Source organism: Dipteris shenzhenensis, chromosome 20 (assembly GCF_047967505.1).
Source record: "Dipteris shenzhenensis isolate YYH24624 ecotype China chromosome 20, Dip_SZ_1.0, whole genome shotgun sequence".
NCBI lineage: Eukaryota > Viridiplantae > Streptophyta > Polypodiopsida > Gleicheniales > Dipteridaceae > Dipteris > Dipteris shenzhenensis.
Genome location: NC_141615.1, coordinates 50114866 through 50142709, shown reverse-complemented (window position 1 = coordinate 50142709; position 27844 = coordinate 50114866). Strand labels below are relative to the sequence as shown.

At 46.3% G+C, this 27844-nt stretch overlaps 1 protein-coding gene across 3 annotated transcripts in view; it reads right to left on the bottom strand.

Annotated features, from left to right (window-relative positions):
• Nucleotides 1–8958: 8958 nt before the first annotated feature.
• LOC147889796 (YCF36, putative (DUF1230)) overlaps nucleotides 8959–27844 on the bottom strand; it is an 84306-nt gene continuing 65420 nt past the window's right edge. For 2 of the 3 annotated variants that reach the window (XM_087392053.1, XM_087392055.1), the window contains exon 5: nucleotides 8959–9520. In XM_087392053.1, coding sequence (XP_087248179.1) covers nucleotides 9281–9520 — 240 coding nt within the window. In that variant the 3' untranslated portion in view covers nucleotides 8959–9280. The remainder of the gene's footprint in view (nucleotides 9521–27844) is intronic. The other variant, XM_087392054.1, reaches the window with a different exon arrangement.

The following is a 27844-nucleotide window of genomic DNA, read 5'->3' as shown; positions in this document are numbered from 1 at the left end:
GCATTGCATGAGCAATTTCGACTGTCAAAACAATGATTGTGGACAGATTACTAGACCATTGGTGATGAAATTGCATCAGGAGGTAGCCCATAGTATCGCCCAACCCCGTGTGGAAGGAATTTGCGAATGGTTACCCATAGCTCCTGGCATTGTGAAAACTTCGCCCACTAGAAGTAGAAGCGGTATGATGAATCAGCGACGTATTTTGATGATCCCTCCAGTAGATAGGTCGCTTAGGCATGGGCAAGCTCTAGCTTAAAGGATTTCTCAATCCATCGGTCGGATGTCGAGCATTTGCACTTGTAAAAACGTGGGCAAAGGGGGAGGCAGTTGAGAAGGAAGATTCCAATAATCTCATACTTGGCACTCAGATTCTAACCAAGCTCTGATACCACATGTAAATCCATATAGAAACAATGAGACACAAATGTTAATCTTTATTCCAAGAGTGGTTACATATATAGGCAACTGCCTCCATGTAGGTAGATCCCAGATCCACAATCATCTCCCTGATTATCTCAATCAATCACCTCCTATGATCACTCACTCATCACACCAACCTGACACACCTAACTGGAATCTTCTAGCACACCTGCACTCACACACTTCTTGCATAGGACTCCAAGCCCATAGGCACACACACACACACACATCAATTTGCCCCTTCAAAAGCATCATCAAGCATTGACAAACCTTGCGTTGACTTGGTGATACAGGGGAAGTTGCCATGAGGCCCATGGAAAAGATGGAGTTGAACATGTTCACCTACAAATTAAACTATGATCCAACTCTTGTACAAAAATATTTATTTTGAATATATGGATTCTCCTATGTATATTCATTGATCATTGAATATATGTTTTCTTTGTAAGACTATTTTAATAATTTTGGGACAATTCCTTGATTTTGGGATGAATTTAATCATCTCTTTTATTTTCTCTCACTAGATGTAAGGGTTATAATTTGATAGTGATTACTAGTCCCATAGATCCTAAAGGGTCTCACAAGAACTTTAATACAATCATATCATATCATCCCTCCATCCCGCCCCCCACCCCCTTCTCTCTCTCTCTTCTCTCTCTCTCTCTCTCTCTCTCTCTCTCTCTCTCTCTCTCTCTCTCTCTCTCTCTCTCGCTCTCTCATAAATCTCTAGCAAAATTTTATTCATCCTCCAATCCACAAACACATCCATGCTCAAGTGTTTCCCATACCACACGAACACCAAACAATAAATGCCCACTCAAACATGATGCTCTTATCATAGGAGGCCAAAACAGAAATTTTCAAACTGCTTGGTTATGGTGCCATTGGAAAGAGCTTTGAAAATTAATGATCTTTCCTTTTACAATGTCTATTTGATTTCTTATAAAAGTTACACGGACCCCAAAAAGTGACATAAGAGAGGGCCTTTTGAAGCATCAAGATCCCAACTTTGAGGATAGTCACAAATGTCGACCATCCAATGTGCCACTGGTTGCCATGTGGTATACTACCACTTATCCAAAGCTCCTAACCTAGGCACTCCAAGGTTCAAATTTGCTATGTGCTGCTAGTGTACCTCTTCGCATTGCCTCATCATTGCTCTACCCACATCCTTTAATGTTCACTCACAACCACACTACATGAACTCCAAGGTTCAAATTCGCTATGCATTGCTAGTGTACCTCTTTGCATTGCCTCATCATTGCTCTACCATCCACACTACACCTGCTTTCATAGCTCAAAATTTCCATTGTCATAGAGATGCATCTTTAAATCCTATACATAAGACCATGATCTTCATGCTACCCTATCCCTTAGATTAGCTTGGGCCTATTTATATTGATATCTTGCAAGTTAACCTTTGTCACTAGATCATCAAGGTCTACCTAAGCCATAGCACATTAGCCTCCACAATGACAACAACTAGCATTGATTACACACTCACGCCATGAGACCGGAATATGTGAAAGATATGAAATAGAGAGGTGTCCTAAGGAATAAGTTTTGGTAGAGAGAGAGACCCAAGTGCTAGGAAATGTGGCAACAACCATCACATGTCACCTAGAGAATGCGCTAGGTGCAGGGTTCCCAATCGTGCCCCACAACCATGCAATGCCTCCTCACCCAAAAGCCTTGAGTAGGATATGAGGAATGGTATTCACAAAGTACTTATATCCATGGTCACTTAGATCACATGTTTTCTTATGGGATTACTCCCCAAGCCACATTGCCATGTGTTGACATGCAAGTCCATGAGGGCTTCAAGACTCCATTCCTCCACTAGTTCACATAGTCCCAAGGTACCATGGGGGTGTTAGGACCAACACCCCTCCTTGGTCCTAACTCCACAAGTTGACCAAACTAACCAACCATAGAGCCAACCAGTACTTTCTACCTTACACAGTGTAGACCACAACATGACCACTCACAAAGAGCTGCAATCAAGTGCCACACACACAAGATAGGTATCAAGTCAAATCAAACAGAGCGCACATGTGAGTTGCACCTCCCACAAAATGCATCACTATCACATCTAGTCACAGATCTGCTACCACTAAGATCAGAGTTAGACTGACATCAGTTAAACATGCACAAGTCGCCACATCTTGTGGCATGCGTGCAATCAATGCATAGCCTATAGCAAGCCATCCAACCATAAGCCGCTAAGGACTGCAATCCACACAGAAGTAACATGCCCAATCACTATGTGTCATCATCACATAGCCTACAACTTGAAATCGCTCTTTCGGCAACAAACGTCATGTGTCACCTTGCGACGACGACTGCATTGGGTGAAGGCGTCCCAACCCTCGCCCCATAGACACGTAGTGACTCCTCATACCCACCAAAAGCCCCAAGTGGGATATGAGGAGGGATCTTCACCAAGTACTTATATCCATGGTCACTTAATTACATATTTATTTATGGGATCACTCCCCAAGACACATTGCCACGTGTTGACGGGCAAGTCGACGAGGCCTTCAAGTCTCCATTTTTCCACTAGGTCACATAGTCCCAAGGTACCGTGGGTCATGTTAGGAGAGTGATGATACCACATAAGGTCCTATATTTCAACACCAAGGAGCACTTTTATGTTGCACACACACAGAGTTTATTAAAGTTTGCTAAAGACCAATGGTTCTATGAGATTGAAGAAAAACTTGATACAATGAGCAAAAGGGTGGAGCTACTAAGCGATCATCGTAACCCATGCTCGAAAACTAGTACATGTCCACCATAAACCTATGCAGCCATCCATGCATCATCCTCCTCATGTGGAGACACAGTCTGATCCAATACAATACAATAGGCATATAGAACATCAAGATACACCAACGGCGGACTAGGCTATGGACACACACACACACACACACACACACACACACACACACACACACACACAGATGAAATGCATGTATTAAAGTCCATAGGAGACCCATCTAGATCTATGGAACTAGAAAAAGACCAATATTTGAATATGTGCCAAAGAGTTCTAAAGATAACTTTTTTGGCTAGAGAATCAAAACTAAACAAGGCCCAAATTGGGGTAAATGAATCTACCCATTAGCAAAGTAAGAAAATGAAATTTTCTATTACAAACATATAACTCTAGAGTAAACTAGGGAATTAAAAGAGACAAGAGAAAATGTGCTCTCTACAACCGTGGTGGTCAAAATATTCTACCTCCAGAGAGGGATTAGAAGGGTTGCAAGGATCTCCATTGATGATCAATGCCCAGCCCCTAAGCGCTAGGGATTCTTTCCTGTGCACAGACATCCCAAATCAAAATATAGCTCCAATCTTCCATGATGCAAGGGATCTTCTTCGATGATCAACGCCCGGCCCCTAAGTGCTAGGAATGCTCTCTTATGCACAAAAATCTAGATCCATATATCTCCAATCTGCCATGATGGGACGGAGAGAAAGGTCATCAGATCCTGTGGATCTCCATTGATGGTTAACGCCCAACCCCTAAGTGCTAGGAATGTTCTCCTATGCACATATATCTAGATCAATATATCTGCAATTTGACATGATGCGAGGGAGAGAAGGTTCATTAGATCTTGTGGTACAACCACTTGCATGACCTATTCCAATCTTATGTCCTAGCACCTCTGATGTTTTCTGCTAAAGTGGTGTTAATCGTCAATCAAACGGTCATGACATATCTTGCAGATCATCTCCCTCCCTTGGGTATTTGTCCATCGGCCTGTCTGTACCTCCAAGTCATGTGAACTGACTCTAAATCTGCTTATTTCCTTCCATTTATACGTTGAGATGTTATCCTTAAGGTACTATTGCTCATTTTATGTGAGCATAACCTCTTTTGTATACAACTCCATTTTCCCTTTGCATCCAATCCATAGGTGTCCACCACTTTCTACTAGACAAAGTCCCATATGGCTCCCTTCGACTTGAAATGCTCCATCTTTCTAGTTAGGTGTGTGCTTCTTTAAACCACCCTTTCTCTTTTGCTACTTCCATCACTCACCATATGTGCCTCTACTAGAACCATGGTTGAATTTGAACTCTTACCCCTCGTTCTTCTATGAGAAATCTCTTTGCAAGACTAGTGCCCCTATTTGACAACCATATAAGATCACTGGTCGGACCAGAGATTGGAATATAAATTTCTTCTTAGAGTCCCAAATATTGATTCCTTGCAATTGTTCTTTGAGATGAATAGAGCTTTGAGGCCTCCAAGTATTCTTTTTTCACACAATTATTCCATTTGTAATTATCTTCAAAGTCTATCCCTAGATACTTGTAGCTCCTTACTACTGCTAGCTTATTTCCATCAATCAAAAGCTTTTTTAATTCTTTTTTCCTAATGATCAACAATTTGGTCTTATCAATGTTCACACTCCTTGTGCTCCTACAAAAATCTAAGAGAGCACTAAGGTACTTTTGAAGTTGAAGCCCTGGGGTAAGGCAACCAATAAGGAAATAAAAACAAATGATACCTAATGAAAAGACTCAACCAAGATAAGACCGAAATAAAGATGATATTCTCAAAGAAAAGGTCCCCCTTCAAATACAAGTTTGCCCATTTTCTCCACGGCCTCTGCATAATACATCATATATGGGATAACTCCTCCTATTCTCCACAAGACTTGTAGGATGAGCCTTCAACCTACGACAGATGGCTATCCATTCACTCAATCCTTCTTCCAACACTTTGGCCATGAGAGAACTTGCATATTCTTAAAATACAAGTCACTAGTAGCAGCTTCAAAATGTTGTGGAACAAGAAAGTTCCACATCATATATGGGATAACTCCTATTCTCCACAAGGCCTGAAGGATGAGCCTTCAACCTATGACAGATGGCTATCCATTCACTCAATCCTTCTTCCACCCCTTTAGCCATGAGAGAACTTGCATATTCTCAAAATACAAGTCACTAGTAGTAGCTTCAAAAAGATGTGAACAAGAAAGTTCCACTACCCTTGTTGTTTCCATCCATAGATCCCACCCCTCAAGATGTCAGGCTCATGATTGAATGCTTTATGCCTTACCTCTTGATCTCTCCATGCATTTATCTAATGTCAAACTCTTGGATAGAGGTTTCTTCAATTGGTGTTTGATTTGGCAAATGTCGTCACATAGTTTCTTCGAACTATGCCTCTAGCTCCCTCATCAAAGATGGTGTTCCTTTCTCATTTTACTTAAGAGTTTGAATAGAGGTTTCTTCAATTGGTGTTTGATTGGCAAATGTCATCGCATAGATTCGTTGAGTTATCCCTCTAGCTCCCTCCTCAAAGATGGTGTTCCTTTCTCCTTTTACTTTAGGTTTTGACATCATAGAGGAGGAAGGCGAATCACGCCTTTGTTTATCAAGTTTTTAGGCCTTTCTAAGGTTTATCATCTGCTTCAGCCCACCATCAGAGCTTCTTTTGGGGTGATCACAAAGGTTTACACTTGCCCTAGTTTTCCTTCTTCAACAATAGAGGAAGATAGATTAGATGATGTCACTCCTGTAATTGTTTCTGACCCATAATACCTCTAATTATCACATCATGCTTCAAATATTAAATGGATCCCGCTTTCAAAGGAGGATCAAGATTACCAGCAATCAAGACCAACCACATTTATAGATTTTTTGGCCCTTTTACGAGGGATTGCATTGTTGGGTTGTTGACGCTTCTCATGCATTGCCTCAATTACTCCTATTTTCCTTGTTAAATAGGAGAATATTAAGTCCCATCCATGCACAGATTGGAAAATTCTATGTGGGCGATTGGACTTTCGATAGAAATGGTACTACTTGATGTATGCACTCTAACTCTTCTATTATCATTTTAGCTTTTCAGCTTGACTTACATGCTAGCTCTATCAATATTAGGATTCCAATCGATTTCCACACATAGGATCTGGTACTGGCACTTATGCAAATGTGGGGTTCCTTCTTATAGGATGGTTTGTGCTCTCCTCCTGCTTCGGCTCTTTGGCTAGCATTCGTCAACAATTGACATCCTTGCAAGGGAGAAACTGCAAAGATAGATGCCTTGGCCATTGAGTGCCTTGCTACTACAGCAAGCACTCACAAACAGACACTCATAGAGAATAGAACTAAACTTTCATATCATGATCAAGATTCTTTCTCAGTTTAGATGGGGGAGTGGTAGATAAACACTTTTTCTTTGCTCTAGGCCCTAGAAAGTATTTCTAAGTTGATTAACTCTAACGGGGTTTCGCAATCAAAACCAAGTACGGTCATGCATATTGGCTCATATATTTATGCTTTCCACCTCACTATAGATATATATCAAAGGTAGTGCTCATTTGATGGCCTCACAATAGTTCCATTGTTAGTGAAACAATATATGAGGATCTCTCTTGATGTACCGGTCGACGAAGAAAATGCACATGGTCTATAATAGGCGACACAGTAGTAGGGAGGCAACAAGAAGGCGGTTGACCTGTCGGCCTGCCACTGTTAGGTCAACAGACCTAGTCGGGGTGCAAAGGCAGTCGTGTGACAGATTGGTTGGCCACTTCAAGGTATATATAAAGACATCCCTTGGAGGCATTTCATTCATTCAAAGGTTGAAGAGTTGAGCACCCCTAGACACTATAGGCTGCAGACCAGCAACCTATTGGAGAGCACCATGGAGGATCTAGGGATCCAAATAGAGCACAAAAGTTGCTAACATGTGATACTATAGGAGAGCATATAGATTGCATGAAGGCAGAGCATAGAGAAGCTATTAAAGTCCATCAGGGACATGCAAGGATCTAGGAGGGGTCTACGTGTAAGGATTAGGAAATAGAGCTTGTTCTTGGTGGCTTGCCTCAGCATATGTTTGTTGAAGGTGTTGTCATTTATATATTGTACTTGGACATTATGAAATTTGTTTGGTTGAATATCTTTGCACATTCTCTGCATATCTGAAGTGTGCTCTCTATAAGCACAGAGAGTGAGTTGGCATTAAAGTTTTGTTCCAAGGTCTCAAGCACACAATCCCTCTCTCTTAACACTTTGATAATATATTCTCATTTTGGAGGCCTCAGTGGGGGGCTAGGAAAAGTGGCAAGGATCTTGCTATTCCACTCTTGGATTTCATAAAGCTTATGACAAAGTAGATTGGGGTTTCTTGGATAGTACACTGTTGTGTTTGGGTTTTTTTTAACTCATGGATTAGAGGTGTGTCCTCTCTTAACAGATCAACCGATGGTTAGGTTATTATCAGAGGTGCTAGAGGGAAGGGGTTCTAGATTTCTAGATCAGCCCAAAGGGATGACCCCTTGCTCCGATGTTATATTTGTTTATTGTAGAGGATATAAGGCTTTTCCTCAAATCTTAGACAGATGTCCTTTGTTTAATACTAGGAGCTCCTAGACAGTGAGCTTGCAAATGACACGGTAGTCTACTTGGATGCCTCTCCTCAAACCCTCACTACTTTCATGACAGCCTTGAATTTGTTTTGCCTCGCAACAACAGGTGCACAAATAATCAAATGACTTCTGGGTCAGTGGTGAGAACTCTCCTACCTAGGGATTGGCCTCGCAACAGGTGCACAAATAATCAAATGACTTCCGGGTCAGTGGTGAGAACTCTCCTACCTAGGGATTGGATTTTGGCTTCAATTGGATCTAGAGAGTTATCAGTTAAATATTTGGTCTATTGTGTTGAGCATAGACATCTCTTCTTCACAACAGTTTGCTCTTGTGATGGAGAGTATCCAGAGGAAACTCCTATTTTTGAGTTCAACTAGGCTGGATCTAGCCTCTAGACTGGCAGTCGGTGGGGAGGATACTTGATTATGAAATGTTTTACATGATTAGAATGAGTCTGAATAGACTCAGAAGGTAAGTTTGAAATATGGGATAATTCTGTCCTTCAACAGTCTGTATACCCAATGGGTTGAAATACAGCTTAAGCCGGCCTTCTTAATGTCATCCCAAATGGTAAAGTGGCTAGAGGCAAGGATACTTTCTGTTTAATTGCTGTTTCTAATTGTGAAGTTTATTCTTGGGAGTTAGCAATTGTTTGTTTGTGGATTTCCAGTCATAAGTTGGATTGTTGGGGTTGCAATTTGATGTATGAGAAAATTGAAAAACAATCGGCTCTATTGGATGTGTATTGTTTTAAGCTGAGCAGATGTTCTTGGATCTATGTATCTTAGCAGTGAAACTATACTATACTGCAGTAAAAGGCATAGCAGAGAGTGCTTATTATTGAACACATTGACATTTCGCCCCGTATTAATTTGAACAGGAATCGGGCTGAAACCAAGTGATCTAAACAATATGAAGAGGAACCGTGTGCTCCACCTCATTTGCTGAACTACTTTAAAAAATAATTGATTTAAAAATACTTTAAAACAGATGAACCAAAAGGAATATATAAAATAATGCAGATAATTAAATTCTCTGTACCGATGTGCCAGAGTTGCAATAAGAATTACAGAGTTCAGGTCCTGTTTGAATTCACTATGTATTTGGTGCAACATATAACAGAAACATGAGAATCGATACAAAGTAATTTTAATATTGAGAAATTTACATGATATACAGGTAGGTACACAATGCAAGTCCAGAGAGGACCAGAGGCATTTCCTCACGAATTTTTCAACAGACCAGAAAGCATTTTACAATTGAACGGCTATCTTCTACAATTGAGGGTATGAAGAAAAGGCTGGGCAATAGTCTTCGTGACAGCACTTGAAAGATGTATCGAGAACCAAGATACCTCACCCTTATGCCAAAATATAACATATTTTTTCAAGTAGGCACCCAACTTAGAAGGAAATGTCAACAACCCATTTGCACTCAGTTGGAAGATTTATCTCAAGTCAGTGGCAATAGTCAGGCAACCCGAGTTCCCCTTCACTTGCAAAAGCCTCTGGTTCAAACATGCGAGCAGAGGCATCATTGTACGGACCACCAAACGGATGCTTCAGAGAATCATCCATGTTTTCAAAACTTGCTGCAGCCTGTGTGCTCTCAAGAGTTAAGAAAAAAAGAGTGCAAGTGGCGAGGGAAGCAGCAAGACCTATTAAAGTGAATTTGACTCTGTTTAGAGCTGGTTTCACCTGTTGCACAAAAGTCAAAATGTACTTAATGTTCTCTAGAGGAAGAAAGATCACAAGTCTTGTAAAGTACTTGACCTGACTCAAATTCCACTTTGTGCATTAGAGAAGAGCAAAGATAGTTTCATCCCTCCGTAAGATCCCTAGCAACTTCTAATGGCAAGCCGAATACTAGACTCCAAGCCTGAGATTTTATTTCACATTCCTGATCAGTCCCAATTCTTCCCTTACCAGCTTTATGGATATTAAAATTGCCATGATTTGGACAAGGGAATGAGATCATTGCACCATTTAACTCAATGCTACATTTTGCAAAACCTGGGATGATACTCATATCAGGGGTGCAATGGAGATGCACACCACAGCTGCCCTTAACCACCAAGGGAACAGCCTCTATCACAATCACTGTGACTCTTCAAAGTAATAAAATGAGGATTGGTCAACCTGACCTCTAAATTTCCATGGCTTGGTTAAATTGGCCTTTGCCTATGTATACGGAGTATAGAAATTAACTCTCTACATGCTTGACAGCTCATAACGATTCTTCTTTATGGACCAACCTTGTCATTCATGATTTCATAAGATGATGACAGGTGATAGAAGCGTCCCCCTGACATGTGCTCACTGAAGGTATAGGGGTAAAACCATCTCCAGGAGTTGAGCTGACCCAAGGATGGCACACACAAGATTTAACTTCCCATCACATTGTATAATGAGGGGAAATTTTTAATTCAATATACGATGGCATGACTTGAGGAGCCCTCACGTCTTGAGATGTACATTGAATGATAGACACCGCCTGACCGTATATCATACCAAAGATAGAAAGTATGAATAGAATTAGACTAGAATTGGGCCTTGATATTGTTTTGGGCAAACGAAACCGTGTGCTTGAGAGGGTTGTAAAGTAAAAAAAGCCAACCAATCATGATTCAAGCTTCAGCAAAGATGCATGCATAAGCCATCTTAGTGATTTAGCTTTCGTGTAGGAGATGAGAATGCTAAGATGCAAGGCAAACATGGGAGATACATGCAAAGCAGATAAGGCACAACAATTGCCTTCACACACCAATCGAATCAAGTTAAAATGCAAGACAACTACTCCATGCAGAAGCACATCTTAGCGATCAGGCACATGTGTAATCAACTGACCAGCAGGGATGAAGCTACGGATGAGAAACAAAATGTGTCACTTACCGCTATATCGTGCACCTGTACAGTGGAGAATGCTGGCTGCATACAAGAGGAGACTATTACAGTCATCTCAGGAATGGCAATACTGGATTGAGGGGCCCTCTTCATGGGATGACTACACGTGTCTAGCTTGTGGACATTTGCTGTTGCTGCTTCCTGTAATCCATCCCAGATGAAGAGGCTGAACCTCTTACAAAAGGGCAAACACCGTTATAGAGTAAAGGTTCCTCTCCACTGCTCTTGTCATTGGAATAAATGCTCATAAACTATTACTACTACCATAGCTAAGGCAGGGCGAGAAGAGGTCTCCGACATTTTAGCCGACATTTGTGTCGATGGCATAGATGTAATGAAGGGGAAAAGGGGCTAAGTTAGGGGTACCGTTGTTAGAAATGAGGAGGGAATGAATCACTCAATCCTCCACCCAAGATCTCTCCAACTCTCACACTCAACTCAGATAGATGATCACAGATGCAACAAAAACACACTCAGAAATAACAGCAAATATAGACAGAGAGAGAGAGTATATTCATCCACCGGATGGTGGACAGAAAATGGCTCCAAGGGAGCAATACAAATCACAGCAGGGTGCTGGAGAAAACTGATGAACTCTCTCTCACAAAACTGTCCCAGATCTGAGTGTTGAACACGGCCTTGGAGAAGGGCTTTCTGTATTGCACTGGATGCTGGGCTGAATGCAGAAGTGGGCCTTTTATAGGCTCTGCCCAGGCCCCTTCAAATGACCGACCAGCAGGGCCGGTTACCCTGTCTGGTGGCCGACCATAGCGGCCCCATAAACCGACCAGGGTCGGCCCTGGTCGGTGGCCCTGGTTGGGCCGACTTGGCCAGCCACAGGCCCCTATATAAGGGTGCCCTCGGCGGCCAGTCTGTGCTGCTGCTGGTGCCTCCATGTGAGGCCTAGAGCCCCCTCATACCTGCTGTTGCAGGTTGCGACCAGCCCGTGTGCTGGTTGCCTATATTTACCATGCGATCCTCCCTCCAATGCCGGCCTGGGTCTCTCCCCAGCCCTCCTACCTCTCACTGCCCCTTGTCCCCTCAAATCGGGGGCTCAAAGGTGGGCACAGTGAGATTCTAACACCCCCCCTCAACGTCACAACTGTGGGCCAATCCCCATACGTCTGATGAGATGCTCCATCTATTCTCAAGGGAGTGCCTTTGTGAAGAGGTCGGACAAGTTGTCGGCGGTCGGGCAGTACATGAGCTCGATCACGTCGTCGATGATGAGCTCTCGAACAAAGTGGTAATGAACTTCGATGTGCTTGGTCCGCGCATGGAACATTGGATTCTTGGCAATGGCTATGCAACTCTGATTGTTGCACATCAGCACTGTTGCGTCCTCCTGAGTCATGTCCATGTCCTCCAGAATCCACCTCAACCACAGTGTCTCACAAGCTGCTGTACATGCGGCTCTGTACTCTGCCTCGGTAGATGAAAGGGCCACTGTAGGTTGCTTCTTACTCAGCCAAGAGATGGCACCAAATGCAAGTAAGAAGCAATACCCTGTTGTTGATCTTCTGGTGTCAGCATCACCCGCCCAATCACTGTCACAGAACCCGCCTAGTTCAACGCATTTGGTGTAGGTGATCGCGTAGGTGCAAGTACCCTTTAGATACCTCAGCACCCGTAAACTTGCATCCCAATGACTCTTCCTGGGAGAAGCAGAGAACTGGCATAATAGCCCAACTGCATAACAAATATCAGGTCGAGTATTGGTAAGGTAAAGCAAGCTTTCTACCAATCGTCGGTACAAAGGAGTATCAACCGGCTGAGATGTGTCGTGAACACTTAGCTTGAGTCCGACCTCCATGGGAGTTACTGCTATCCTGCAATCCTCCATCTGGAATCTCTTCAGAAGTTCTCTGCAGTATTTCTCCTGTGAAATGAAGATCCTGTCTTTGGCCTGCTTCTTCTATTTCAAGGAAGTAGTGTAATAACCCAAGGTCAGTCATCTCAAACTCAGTCATGAGTAGCTCCTTGACCTGAGAAATCTTCTTGACATGGTCACCTGTCAAGATAAGATCATCAAAATAGAGAATGAGTGCCAATCGCAACCCCTTCTCAATGAACAAGTAGAGATTTGCCTCAGAAGGGCTCCGACTTAGCCCTATCTTCTAAAAGAATACATCTATCCTTTGGTACTAAGCTCTCGGGGCCTGTTTCAGCCCGTATAACGCCTTCTTCACTGCAGACCTTTAATGGGGACCCTGGATCTTGAAATCCCTATGGCTGCTCTACGTACACCTCCTCCTCCAGGGTTCCATTAAGGAATGCGGACTTCACATCCGTTTGAAAAATAGGCCAATGGAATTGGGCAACAAGAGCAATCACTGTCCGGATAGTAACCATGCGAGCTGTGGGAGCAAAAGTTTCATCAAAATCCATGCCTTCAGTCTGAGCAAAACCTTTGACCACTAATCTTAATCTTGCTTTGTACTTATCCAAGCTGCTGTCCGATTTGAATTTAAGTTTGTATACCCACTTAGTGCCGATGACTTTCCGTCGCGGGGGCTTGGCCACTAAGTCCCAGGTATTGTTCTTTAGGATAGCATCCATCTCTGCCTGCATGGCAGCCTGCCATTCTGGATTGTCCTTCGCCCCCTTGAAGGACCTTGGCTCTTCAAGCTGAGCCACCAACGCAAAGTTCACGGATGGGGTCTGCTTAAGACGTTGGGACCAACACAATCCGGAACTGCTACTCTTAGGTATATCGGTGAACTGAGAGTCTTCCAATGTTCTTAGGTACCTGGGGCAACATCTTCTGCTTCTCAGTGGGAGGAGGAACTGGAACTGCTTCTGGAACATCCTGCTCTTCCTAAGTACCTTGTGGAACATCAGCTTCCGATTTCTCCACCTCTTGGATGGTCAACCTGGGGCGGGGTGGGTTCGGGGATTGAACAATCTCCTCCTCCTCAATCTGAGGCTTCTCCTAGGGTTCAAGTTCCTTTTCCTCGAAGATGACATCCCGACTGATAAGGATCGGCTTCTTTACTGGGTCGAAGAGTCGATAGGCCTTGGATTCTTCGCTATACCCAATAAAGATACATTTTCTGCTCCGAGAATCAAGCTTAGTCCTCTCTTCCTTGTGCACATGCACCGATGCGTTAGGACCAAAAATGTGAAGACGAGTAATAGAGGGCTTCTTACCATAAAATGCCTCATATGGAGTCTTGTCCTTGACGGCCTTCGTCTTGGTCCTGTTGGGGATGTGTACTGATGTATTGATAGCTTCACTCCAATAGGCTTTAGAAAGGTTCCTCCCTCGTATCGTAGCAAGCCATGTCTCCATGGTAGTTCTGTGCTTCCTATCGGCTACCCCGTTATGCTGAGATGTACGTGTTGTGGTGAGTTGTCGCTTGATTCCATGCTTGCGACAAAATGTGTTGAACTCATTAGACGTGTATTCTCCCCCCCTATCTGTACGGAACATCTTGACATTCTCCCCTGTCTCCTTTTCAACTCTGGCCTTCCAGTCCTTGAATTTCTCGAAAGCCTGTGACTTTTTAGCCAAGCAATACACCCAGGTCATTCTACCAAAATCATCCACAAAGAGAAGTGAGTACCTGGATCCTGCCCACGATGCTGTAGACATTGGGCCACAAATGTCGACATGAACCAAGTGGTTTACTCGCCCGAAACGAGGCCTCTTGTGGGAACTTGTCCCTGTGCCGCTTGCCTTCTAGACAAGCCCTACAGACACCATCATTGCCTGTAATGGGTGGAAGTCCATCCACCAAATTCGACTTTGACATTTCAGCCAAGGTTCCATAGCTAATGTGACCGAAGCGCTCATGCCAAAGTTTGGACTTTCCGTTGTCTTCATGAACCAACATTGCACTGAGGTGGTACAGTCCGTTTTCTTCGACCAATGCCCTTCACAGGACATGTCCGGCTATCCCCAACAGAAACTTTGGAATCCGGGTGTGTACTTTCCATGGTTTTGAACCAAGTCTTTCTGTTAGACATGTGCTTTGAAGCTCCGCTATCAACATACCAACCCTCTTTTCCTTCATTGACTGCATACGCTGAACAATGTTCACTGATTAAAAACAACTGTCCTGTTGTCACATTGGCAGAATCATTCTTAGACTCTTCTTTGATCCTAGCTTCTTTCTTCTGCTTCTGATCCGCCTTCTTCTTTTGGCATTCTTTGGCGGAGTGGCCAAGCTTTTGACAATAAAAGCACTTCATTTTCTTCTTTCGGTCTGCGTCCTATGACTTCTTGAATTCCTTTGACTTGCCTTTTCCAGGCTTGTCTTTGGCCACTAATTCCTTTTCATCAGTTTGCGTAAAGAGTTTCTCGTGCCTCCTCCTGAAGCAGTACTGGGCCAAGCTCCTCAAAGGTTTAGTCCGTTGACCCGCAGTGACCGTAGTCACAAAAATTTTGAAACTCTGTGGCAACTTGTGGAGTGTGAGCAACACCAATTGACTCGAGTCCACCTTCTGATTAACCGCTGCGAGTTGGTCCCGCACGACTTTCACCTTTGTTAGATGGTCATGCATAGTATCACCCTCGTTCATATCAAGATTATAACGTTGATGCTGAAGAGTAATGATGCGGGCTATATTGTCGGTTTCATACAGCTCCTTCAGTATGGCCCATGCCTCTGGAGACATCTCTGCCAACTGGATATGAGGGATCACATCATCTGCTGTCATGCCGATTAGCATTGCTAAGGCTTGAGCATCCCTCTCCTCCCATGCACTGAGTTCATCCGCATCTGCTTCAAATAGAACATCACCTCTTTTGTCCACAATGTCCTCCGGCTTCACCTCGGTCCCAATCACTATCTTCCACAGCTTCCGTGCCACCAGATGGTTTTGGATCTTGACTTTCCAGATTGGATAGTTTGTCCCATCGAGCTTTCCAACTTCACCAAAATTGGGAATGAATGAAGAAGGAAGATGACTGGAGGAGGAGGAAGGACGAGCAATGGGTGTAGAGGCTTCTGAATGCTGATCCATCTCGGTGAATAGCAAACTGAAAAACTGAAGCCAAAAAAAAAAAAGTACTGACCTCCCGTGCTAGCCTGAGCTGAAAATGGAATCACCTTTCTGCCAAGGGACTCCTTCCTCCAAAGAGTGCTTTGATGAAGAAGAGTTGAGAGCCTAGTGCTCTAATACCATGTCAGAAATGAGGAGGGAATGAATCACTCAATCCTCCACCCAAGATCTCTCCAACTCTTACACACTCAACTCCAATAGATGATCAAAGATGCAACAAAAACACACCCAGAAATAACAGCAAATATAGACAGAGAGAGAGAGTATATTCATCCACCGGATGGTGGGCAGAAAATGACTCCAAGGGAGCAATACAAATCACAGCAGGGTGCTGGAGAAAACTGATGAACTCTCTCTCACAAAACTGTCCCAGATCTGAGTGCTGAACACGGCCTTGGAGAAGGGCTTTCTGTATTGCACTGGATGCTGGGCTGAATGCAGAAGTGGGCCTTTTATAGGTTCTGCCCAGGCCCCTTCAAATGACCGACCAGCAGGGTCGGTTACCCTGTCTGGTGGCCGACCATAGCGGCCCCATAAACCGACCAGGGTCGGCCCTGGTCGGTGGCCCTGGTTGGGCCGACTTGGCCAGCCACAGGCCCCTATATAAGGGTGCCCTGGGCGGCCAGTCTGCTGGTGCCTCCATGTGAGGCCTAGAGCCCCCCTCATACCTGCTGTTGCAGGCTAAGACCAGCCCGTGTGCTGGTTGCCTATATTTACCATGCGATCCTCCCTCCAATGCCGGCCTGGGTCTCTCCCCAGCCCTCCTACCTCTCACTGCCCCTTGTCCCCTCAAATCGGGGGCTCACAAGCGGGCACAGTGAGATTCTAACAACCGTAGTGAGATTTAGAGAGGATAGTAGAGAGTAAGTCCAAACCCACCACTCATGTAGCACTTTTGATGTGACATCTAATCTATCCCATCTACTCCTCCCTCCTCCTACGTGCCTACATTCCGACGTGCCTACATTCTCTCTCTCTCTCTCTCACACACACACACACACACAATTTTTTTTTGGTGAAATCTTTATATTTCTGTGTGGGAAACCTCAAAAGAGGTAAAAACCCACCAATAAGTACAAGAAAAAAGTTTTTACAAGTAAAACCTCAGAGCAAAAGTCATGAGGTAGCCAAGTAAAAAGTTACATATCAAGCTAGAGGAGAGTCACTCTCTCTCACACACACACACATGCACACACACATCTCTCTCTCTCTCTCTCTCTCTCTCCCCCCCTACCCCTCAACTAGTCTCTACAATGAAAGACCTAGTTCATACTGAAGTACAAACAATTACGAAGGAAGTGACCTTGGAGGTCAATACAAAGGAAAGTGAAGCTGATATTAAAGAAGAGATCAAGGAACACGAAGCTAGACGTGAGAAGGGAGCCCTCCTATTCTAATCTTCAGTGCATGAAGCATAGCCATGCCTTAGAATGGAAGGTTGATGATGAGGGTGAAGATGGAGCATGTTGTACTCAAAGTTTATCGCGACCCACCAAGAGTCACACCTGGGTCACGTGATGGTCACCTCAGCAACATGCCAAGTTGTTAGACCTTGGTCATACCTAGTCGCAGCGTGTTCACATATGTTCACATCTTGGTGACATGGAACAGACTTGGACATGACTTGACATGGAACAGACTTGGACATGACTTGGACATGACTTGACATGGACATGACTTGGACATGACATGGAACAGACTTGGACATGACTTGACATGGACATGACTTGGACATGACTTGACCTGGACATGACTTGGGTATGACGGAAGCAATACATGACTGAAGAGTACCAAACCTCAACCTCGACTCACCATGGTCAAAGTCAATCAGAGGAAACTACTGGCGCAATGGTACACGGGATACGCCTGTTGGTGCACATGGGAAGCAGTCCAACAGTTAAGAGGCATAGGTGGTGCACCAACCCTCTCAACCAACTAGTGTCAGGAGCGCAGGAGAACACATGGAGCATGGGATTCACTGACCCAGGACAGGCTGGAGTGTTGCGGAAGCCATCAAGGACAGAGCGGCCCACAAACGGTGGAATGGCTAAGGATGGCTAAGGGTGCAGAAGACATCCAATAGGAAGAAGGAGAGGAGATTGGTAGCCGGGATGGAGCAGAGGAGGAGAAGGTGAAGAGGGGGAAAGGGAAAAGGGAGAGGGACATTCTGGCAGGGGCGAGAGGCGTGAGTGAAGGAGTAAGAGGCTAGAGTCAAGAGCTCGCCTCGTGTGTATCTTCTAGGGGTGTAACCGTCATCTCGCTTTCTAATGAGTTATGCTACTTTCCATCTCTGCTCGCTACTCTAAAATCTCTTTCCGTTGTGTTCTTCCCCCCCTCCTCTCCCTTCACCTGGTACAACGGACCTGTGACATGTGCTTGAAGTTCTTGCCGTTCATATCGAGGGTTGGCTTTCGTGATGTTGTTCCGCTTTGGTCTTCTTCTTGCTCACATCACTTCAGCACTTCTACCGCTTGCACATAGTTGACACCATCGACCGTGACACTTATGGCATGTCTTACTCGCTTCTCGCACCAGTGGCCCTAGGCCTCCGGTAATACTTCCGGAAGTGTTAGGAAACCCCCCCCCTCAGACAGTTTATGGCGATCACGGTGGGACACTGCTGGTGTTGAGTAGCACGAGTGAAGTGGTGATCTAGGGTCCTAGAGAGAGGTCTTATGCCGAGTAGTTCTGAAACATTTGAAGGAGCTAGTGAGAGAACTAGGAGGTACTTGAGGAGAGTGGAGAAAAGACTTCCGGCAGACCTAACTAGGTACAAGAAGCATTACGTGCGACGTAAGTTTGCGAAGTCCTCAACTCGAGCACAAAGTGAGCCCATTGGAGCAGTAGCCAGAGCAAGTAACTTCATCGACACTCTCATTGACTTGGATCAACAGGAACCCTCGTGGTTAGATCCGGACTCCGGAGAAGAAGAGTGCAAAGTGGAGAACAGGTGAAAGAAGAGGGTACTAAGGACGAGGGCTCCTCAGGGACTCATCAAGGTCAAGGCAGCCCCTTTCCTCCTCCTGCAACGATGTCTTCATCAACCACCTCTTCTACCGGAGTGGTGACTCCATCTGCTCCCGCCTCAATCTCTTGTGGACAAGCTGCTACCTCATCTGTTATGCATAGCTCCGGGCTCCTAGCTAATCCTTCTTCTACATCTATTCCATTGGGGGGTACTTTTGCTCCGGCCATGCCTTTACCTGCCATGATGGTTTCATCTCCCTTTCCATCCACACCGGTGTTGCCTTTTCCACCACCTCCTTCCCTTCTGCCTACTCATCCATGACTTCAACTCCGTCCCTCTCTTTCCCAAATGCTCTCCCATCCTCTTTCACCCCCACATCTTCCATGTTCTCACCCTTTCCCTCTGCAACACCGAGACCCCCCACTTACGCCCTACCATCTGGGTACACTTCCTCTATGACTACATCAGTAGTGACTTCTCCATTGTGGTCCTCCACAGGAGGAGTTGTCGGGGTGGTCTCCTCCTTGGGAGCACCAACACTCATTACAGCCCCATCGGGACTCCCTCCAACTCTTGCATCCTCTCCAACCTCTCGGGTGGGGATGGCCGCCTCTCCAACCTCTCGGGTGGGGATGGCCGTTCTCAGTCCTCCAGACAGAGCTAGACTTCTCGAGCTACTCAACAAGGTCCACGTGAAGACTCAAAAGTTCAAAGGCCACCTCCATGAGGATGCGGAAGCTCATGTGAGGAAGTTCCTCACAGCATGTAGAGCTAAAGGTGTGGAGAATGAGCATGCGTTCCTTCACATCTTTCCCTCGTCATTGGAGGATGCCGCGGATGTATGGTACAGTCAATTTCCTCCGGACCACTTCCAGACGTGGACAGACCTAAGGGAGGAATTCTTACGCACTTTCAAGTTGGAAAAATTCGAACACATGATTGTCCAAGAGTTATCCACTGACACCATGAAGCCTGGAGAGAGCATCTCTGAGATGTACACAAGGATGAGGGTCTTGGCGGCAAAGATGTCGGTGCCACCCAATGACGCCGTCATGAAGGGGTGGTTTTTGAAGGCTTTACCCTCCACCATTGCTATAAGGCTGGTTGCCAAACTTCCTGAGCATGCCTCACTACAAGAATTTCTGAGGGAAGCGGTGAAGATGGAACGGTCCCAGTTAAGTTTCGCCTCAACACCCGCCCAGACCGCCCAACTTTTGAGAGAAGAGGGCTCACAGGCATGGCAGCAACTCAAGAAGGAATTAGAAGAAATCAAAGAAGGTCTGAAAGACAGAACAAAAGTGGATGGACCGTCACCCTTTGAAGCTCAGATAAGAAGTGATCTCTGGTGCACCGACTGCAAGGGTTCTGGCCATGGCTATTGGGAATGTCCATCAAAGCGTAAGGTACCCGAGATTCCGTCGTCTTCTCCGTTGATTCATTGAGAAGGCCGTTCATTGGAGGGCGACTGGTCGATGGAGGTGCAGCTCGTTGATTGAGCTTTGCTTGTGTGTGAGTGGGAGAGCTACTATGCAAGAAGATGATGAGCGGGCGGAGCATAATGATGGTACTGAAGAGAACACTCATGAATCTATGAAAGAAGAAGATGACCACATAGATCATGGGCTGGCTGAGCACAATGATGGTATTGGAGAAGACACTCATGGATCTGCAGAAGAAGAGGATGACCACCTACTTACTGATGTCATTCAAAGGCAGGTGGTGCCAGAAATGACTCTTGGAAGGGTTATTGAATCCATTGTGCAACCTGACCAACCTAGGAGGGGTCAAGAGACCGGACAATTTGAAGGAGCCGTCCACATTCACACTGGAGTCTGGAACTTCAGAATTTCAAGGCAAGCCCACAGCATACAGGGAGAAGAAGATGTTGCGGACCTTGTTCTACTCGACTTATATATGTCAGAAGCTGACCCCCCAACGACACAGGAGGTTCATGAAACTACATACGAGGTGGTTGGACTACCATACAGAGGAATGCTCAAGCAAGCACAAAAAGGACAGAAGAGAATGGGCACAAGTGCTGCCTCTACATTTCAACCATTTCCAGAACACACCCAACCGTCCTATCCGAGCTCTTGGATGGAAGAAGTAGTGGGGAATTTTTCTCTGGATGATTCTCCTGCGCACCCAGCAGTGGGAGTAGAAGAACCGAACAACTCCACATCAGGAAGCATACCTCAGGTTGACCATGCCAGGGATTGGAGGTATCTGAACATAGGGACAGAAGACCAACCACGACATCTTAAGGTAGCTAGTTGGGTCTAGGAACATGACTATCTCCTTGCTGCATTGTCTGATTTTTTTCAAGAGTATGTTGATGTCTTTGCCTGGTCAGGATCTAAAGGGAGTACCCACTGAGTTCATGGAACATCGCATCGATCTATATCCGGAAGCAGAGCCGGTGATCAGGGGACCATATCGCATGAATCCTAACTATGGCAAGGCTGTCCATGCTGATATTCAAAAGATGGAGCAAGCAGGGTTGATCTACCCTGTTGACTACTCCGAATGGCTTAGTGGCATCGTAGTGGTGCCCAAAAGAGAGACTGGAAAACTCCGAGTTTGTGTCGACTATAAGAGTTTGAATACCGCCACACGTCGGGATAGGTTTCCTCTCCCCTTCACTGACAGGGTGCTAGAAACCGTAGCTGGTCATGCTCTCTACTCCTTCATGGATGGATACAGTGGGTATAACCAGGTTCGGGTGCGAGAGCAAGATCAGTTAAAGACTACCTTCGTCACCCAATGGGGAACTTATGCTTACCGGATGATGCCTTTTGGTCTATGCAATGCACCGGCCACGTTTCAACGTCTTGTCACCAAACTCTTCCAAGAGAACATCGGAAAGTTCCTTGAGGTATTCTTGGATGACTTCTCTGTGTTCAATGGTAAGAATGCTTCTCACCTCGAACCTGCTATTCAGACTGATCACATGAGTAAGTTGAGGTGGGTTTTTGGTAAGTGCAGAGAAGCTAGGTTGTGCTTGAATCCGGACAAATGCTTCTTCCTCGCCTTGCGAGGGGTTCTCCTTGGCCACATCGTCTCAGCTGAGGGAATGACCACGGACCCAGCAAAGGTGGAAGTGATATTGACCTTGCCTATTCCTCGCACACCCAGAGAAGTCAAGTCTTTTTTGGGACATGTGGGTTATTATAGAAGATTCATCAGGTCCTATGCCGACATAGCGGTGGCGTTGACGGAACTCCTTCGGCAGGAGCAGTCCTTCAACTGGTCGGTACCCTTCGGCTGTGCCTTTTGGGCCGTGGCTTATTACTCGAGGAAGAGAGAACTATAGAGAAGTGCCTCGACTTGTGGCTTTTAGCGCACCTCAACAACTGGCGTTTGACAACCTCAAGGATCGTCTAGTAAAGGCACCCATCTTGCGGCAACCTCAATGGGATGTCATTTTTCATGTGCATGTAGATGCAAGTGGGCTGGCGATTGGGGCGATATTGGCCCAACCAGATGAAGAGCACAAACTCGACCTACCTGTGTACTTCGCAAGCAGACAACTCAATGGAGCAGAAAGAAACTATAGCACCACTGAACGCGAGGGCTTGGGCATGGTCTATGCCATGACAAAATATCGGCACTATCTCTTGGGCAGTAAGTTTATCATCATTACTGATCATCAAGCTCTCAAGTACTTACTGAACAAACCAACGCTTGGGGGGAGAGTGAGCAGGTGGATTCTTCTATTTCAAGAGTTTGACTTTGACATCCTAGTGAGAGCAGGCCGATTGCATCAACCAGCAGACCACTTATCAAGGATCTCTTCAGGTGAAGCAGCCATAGGAGTTGATGATGACCTTCCAGATGCGGGCCTCTTCCGTGTCGATGCCACAGTACCAAAAGATGACTGCCTGTTTGCTGTGGACTGCATTCCCCCATGGTATGCAAACATTGTACACTTGTTGTCTACAGGGGAGTTCCCCAAAGGTTTAACTCCAGCACAAAAGCAGAGGCAGATTGTTCAGGCTGCTCCTTTCAAACTGATCGCGGGTCAGCTGTACAAGTTGGGGAAGGACCACATTTTAAGGAGGTGTGTGCTCCCTCATGAAACACAAGCCATCCTTCAGAAGGCTCACTCAGGAATGGGGGGAGGTCATATGGCACCAGAGGCCACTGCTAGAAAGATAATGCGCTCTGGGTTGTGGTGGCCAAAGCTATTCCAAGACTGCTATGCTTATGTGCGCCGCTGTGACTCATGTCAAAGAGGGGGGCCGAAGCCTACCCGACGGGAGTACCTTCCCCTTCAGCCATCCAGCCCTGTACCACCCTTCTATAGATGGGGATTGGATTTTGTTGGACCCATCTCTCCTGCAACTCGAAGAGGGAACAAGTATGCTCTGATTGCTACTGATTATGGCACTAAATGGGTGGAGGCTAAGGCAGCGAAGACCTGCACTGCTCAAGTTGTGGCCTCATTCTTGTATGATCAAATCATTTCTAGGTTTGGATGTCCTGTGGAATTGATGAGTGACAGAGGTACCCACTTTCTCAATGATGTCATCACTGACCTCATCACCCAACTGCAAATTGTTCACAAGACCTCTAGTTCATACTACCCTCGAGCCAATGGTTTGGCCGAGAGCTCCAATCGGACCATGTCTCATATTGTGGCTCGGTTATGCCTTCATTCCTTGGCAGATTGGGATATTCTACTACCAGCTGCTCTTTTTGCTTACAGAACAGCATACAAGGCTAGCACTGGATATTCACCCTTCCAGCTACTTTAAGGCTTGGAGGCGGTTATGCCCTATGAGTTCCACATGAAGACCACTAGGGTCATGGCAGAGATGGATGATAACTTGGAGGCATGCACACTTGAGAGATTATGGGATCTTGAAGCCTTGGATGAACATCGTCGTGAAGCGATCCTTGCTCAGGAAGTCTGGCAAAGAAGGCAGAAGGCATGGCATGACAGAAATCTCAGGAAGAGGGAATTCCAAGTTGGCAGCTTGGTCTTGTTATATTCCAGTAAGTTCCTGAAGCATAAACCCAAATTTGTCAGTGGCTGGACAGGGCCCTTCTTTATCACAAGGATTATTCCCAGTGGAGGGGTTTATTTGGCCACCTTGGAGGGCAAGAAGTTACCAGCACCTGTAAATGGCTCACGGGTAAAGAAGTATCATCCACATTGACTCTCTCTCTTTGGATAAGGATTTCCATTCCTATTAGTTGAATTTCTATTTATTCAAAAAAAAAAAAAACAACAACAATGTATTCCCTTTCCTAACCCTGTCAAGCTTCTACTCTCTGCCCAGTTGCACTCTTTGGTGGAAGACCAATAAAAACTGAGTTTCTCCTTCTCTGGCAAGACGGAAACAACCCTTGCCTTCTCTGACACACACTTCTCCTTAATCCCTCTTCACCCCTGTCACTCAGGTTGAACCTCAGGTCACCCCTGTTCACTCCTAGGTCACCCCTGCTCACTCCTATGTCAACTCCCCATGTTCACCTCTCTATCACCCCTGTTCACTCCTAGGTCACCCCTGTTCACTCCTATGTCAACTCCCCATGTTCACCTCTCTGTCACCTATGTTCACCTCCAGGTCACCCCTGTTCACTCCTAGGTCACCCCTGTTCACTCCTATGTCAACTCCCCATGTTCACCTCTCTGTCACCTATGTTCACCTCCAGGTCACCCCTGTTCACTCCTAGGTCACCCCTGTTCACTCCTATGTCAACTCCCCATGTCCACATCTCTGTCACCTATGTTCACCTCCAGGTCACCCCTGTTCACTCCTAGGTCATCCCTGTTCACTCCTATGGCATCTCCCAATGTTCACCTCTCTGTCACCTATGTTCACCTCTAAGTCACCCATGTTCACCTCTCTGTCACCTATGTTCACCTCCAAGTCACCCCTGTTCACTCCTAGGTCACCCCTGTTCACTCCTATGTCAACTCCCCATGTTCACCTCTCTGTCACCCATGTTCACTTCTAGGTCACCCCTGTTCACTCCTATGTCAACTCCCCATGTTCACCTCTCTGTCACCTATGTTCACCCCTGTTCACTCCTAGGTCACCCCTGTTCACTCCTATGTCAACTCCCCATGTTCACTCCTAGGTCACCCCTGTTCACTCCTAGGTCACCCCTGTTCACTCCTAGGTCAACTCCCCATGTTCACCTCTCTGTCACCTATGTTCACCTCCAGGTCACCCCTGTTCACTCCTAGGTCACCCCTATTCACTCCTATGTCAACTCCCCATGTTCACCTCTCTGTCACCTATGTTCACGTCCAGGTCACCCCTGTTCACTCCTAGGTCACCCCTGTTCACTCCTATGTCAACTCCCCATGTTCACCTCTCTGTCACCTATGTTCACCTCCAGGTCACCCCTGTTCACTCCTAGCTCACTCCTGTTCACTCCTATGTCAACTCCCCATGTTCACCTCTCTGTCACCTATATTCACCTCCAGGTCACCCCTGTTCACTCCTAGGTCATCCCTGTTCACTCCTATGGCATCTCCCCATGTTCACCTCTCTGTCACCTATGTTCACCTCTAAGTCACCCATGTTCACCTCTCTGTCACCTATGTTCACCTCCAAGTCACCCCTGTTCACTCCTACGTCACCCCTGTTCACTCCTATGTCAACTCCCCATGTTCACTCCTAGGTCACCCCTGTTCACTCCTATGTCAACTCCCCATGTTCACCTCTCTGTCACCTATGTTCACCTCCAGGTCACCCCTGTTCACTCCTATGTCAACTCCCCATGTTCACCTCTCTATCACCTATGTTCACCTCCAGGTCACCCCTGTTTAATCCTAGGTCACCCCTGTTCACTCCTATGTCAACTCCCCATGTTCACCTCTGTGTCACCTATGTTCACCTCCAGGTCACCCCTGTTCACTCCTACGTCATCCCTGTTCACTCCTATGTCATCTCCCCATGTTCACCTCTCTGTCACCTATGTTCGCCTCTAAGTCACCCATGTTCACCTCCAAGTCACCCATGTTCACCTCCAAGTCACCCCTGTTCACTCCTAGGTCACCCCTGTTCACTCCTATGTCAACTCCCCATGTTCACCTCTCTGTGACCCATGTTCACCTCTCTGTCACCTATGTTCACCTCCAGGTCACCCCTGTTCACTCCTAGGTCACTCCTGTTCACTCCTATGTCAACTCCCCATGTTCACCTCTCTGTCACCTATGTTCACCTCCAGGTCACCCCTGTTCACTCCTAGGTCACCCCTGTTCACTCCTATGTCAACTCCCCATGTCCACCTCTCTGTCACCTATGTTCACCTCCAGGTCACCCCTGTTCACTCCTAGGTCATCCCTGTTCACTCCTATGGCATCTCCCCATGTTCACCTCTCTGTCACCTATGTTCACCTCTAAGTCACCCATGTTCACCTCTCTGTCACCTATGTTCACCTCCAAGTCACCCCTGTTCCACCCCTGTTCACTCCTATGTCAACTCCCCATGTTCACCTCTCTGTCACCCATGTTCACTCCTAGGTCACCCTTGTTCACTCCTAAGTCACCCTTGTTCACTCCTATGTCAACTCCCCATGTTCACCTCTCTGTCACCTATGTTCACCTCCAGGTCACCCCTGTTCACTCCTAGGTCACCCCTGTTCACTCCTAGGTCAACTCCCCATCTTCACCTCTCTGTCACCTATGTTCACTCCTAGGTCACCCCTGTTCACTCCTAGGTCAACTCCCCATGTTCACCTCTCTGTCACCTATGTTCACCTCCAGGTCACCCCTGTTCACTCCTAGGTCACCCCTGTTCACTCCTATGTCAACTCCCCATGTTCACCTCTCTGTCACCTATGTTCACCTCCAGGTCACCCCTGTTCACTTCTAGGTCACCCCTATTCACTCCTATGTCAACTCCCCATGTTCACCTCTCTGTCACCTATGTTCACGTCCAGGTCACCCCTGTTCACTCCTAGGTCACCCCTGTTCACTCCTATGTCAACACCCCATGTTCACCTCTCTGTCACCTATGTTCACCTCCAGGTCACCCCTGTTCACTCCTAGCTCACTCCTGTTCACTCCTATGTCAACTCCCCATGTTCACCTCTCTGTCACCTATATTCACCTCCAGGTCACCCCTGTTCACTCCTAGGTCATCCCTGTTCACTCCTATGGCATCTCCCCATGTTCACCTCTCTGTCACCTATGTTCACCTCTAAGTCACCCATGTTCACCTCTCTGTCACCTATGTTCACCTCCAAGTCACCCCTGTTCACTCCTACGTCACCCCTGTTCACTCCTATGTCAACTCCCCATGTTCACTCCTAGGTCACCCCTGTTCACTCCTATGTCAACTCCCCATGTTCACCTCTCTGTCACCTATGTTCACCTCCAGGTCACCCCTGTTCACTCCTATGTCAACTCCCCATGTTCACCTCTCTATCACCTATGTTCACCTCCAGGTCACCCCTGTTCACTCCTATGTCAACTCCCCATGTTCACCTCTCTGTCACCTATGTTCACCTCCAGGTCACCCCTGTTCACTCCTAGGTCATCCCTGTTCACTCCTATGTCATCTCCCCATGCCTCCAGGTCACCCCTGTTCACTCCTATGTCAACTCCCCATGTTCACCTCTCTGTCACCTATGTTCACCTCCAGGTCACCCCTGTTCACTCCTAGGTCATCCCTGTTCACTCCTATGGCATCTCCCCATGTTCACCTCTCTGTCACCTATGTTCACTTCTAAGTCACCCATGTTCACCTCTCTGTCACCTATGTTCACCTCCAAGTCACCCCTGTTCACTCCTAGGTCACCCCTGTTCACTCCTATGTCAACTCCCCATGTTCACCTCTCTGTCACCCCTGTTCACTCCTAGGTCACCCCTGTTCACTCCTATGTCTACTCCCCATGTTCACCTCTCTGTCACCTATGTTCACCTCAAGGTCACCCCTGTTCACTCCTAGGTCACCCCTGTTCACTCCTCTGTCAACTCCCCATGTTCACATCTCTGTCACCTATGTTCACCTCCAGGTCACCCCTGTTCACTCCTAGGTCACCCCTGTTCACTCCTATGTCAACTCCCCATGTTCACCTCTCTGTCACCTATGTTCACCTCCAGGTCACCCCTGTTCACTCCTAGGTCATCCCTGTTCACTCCTATGTCACCTCCCCATGTTCACCTCTCTGTCACCTA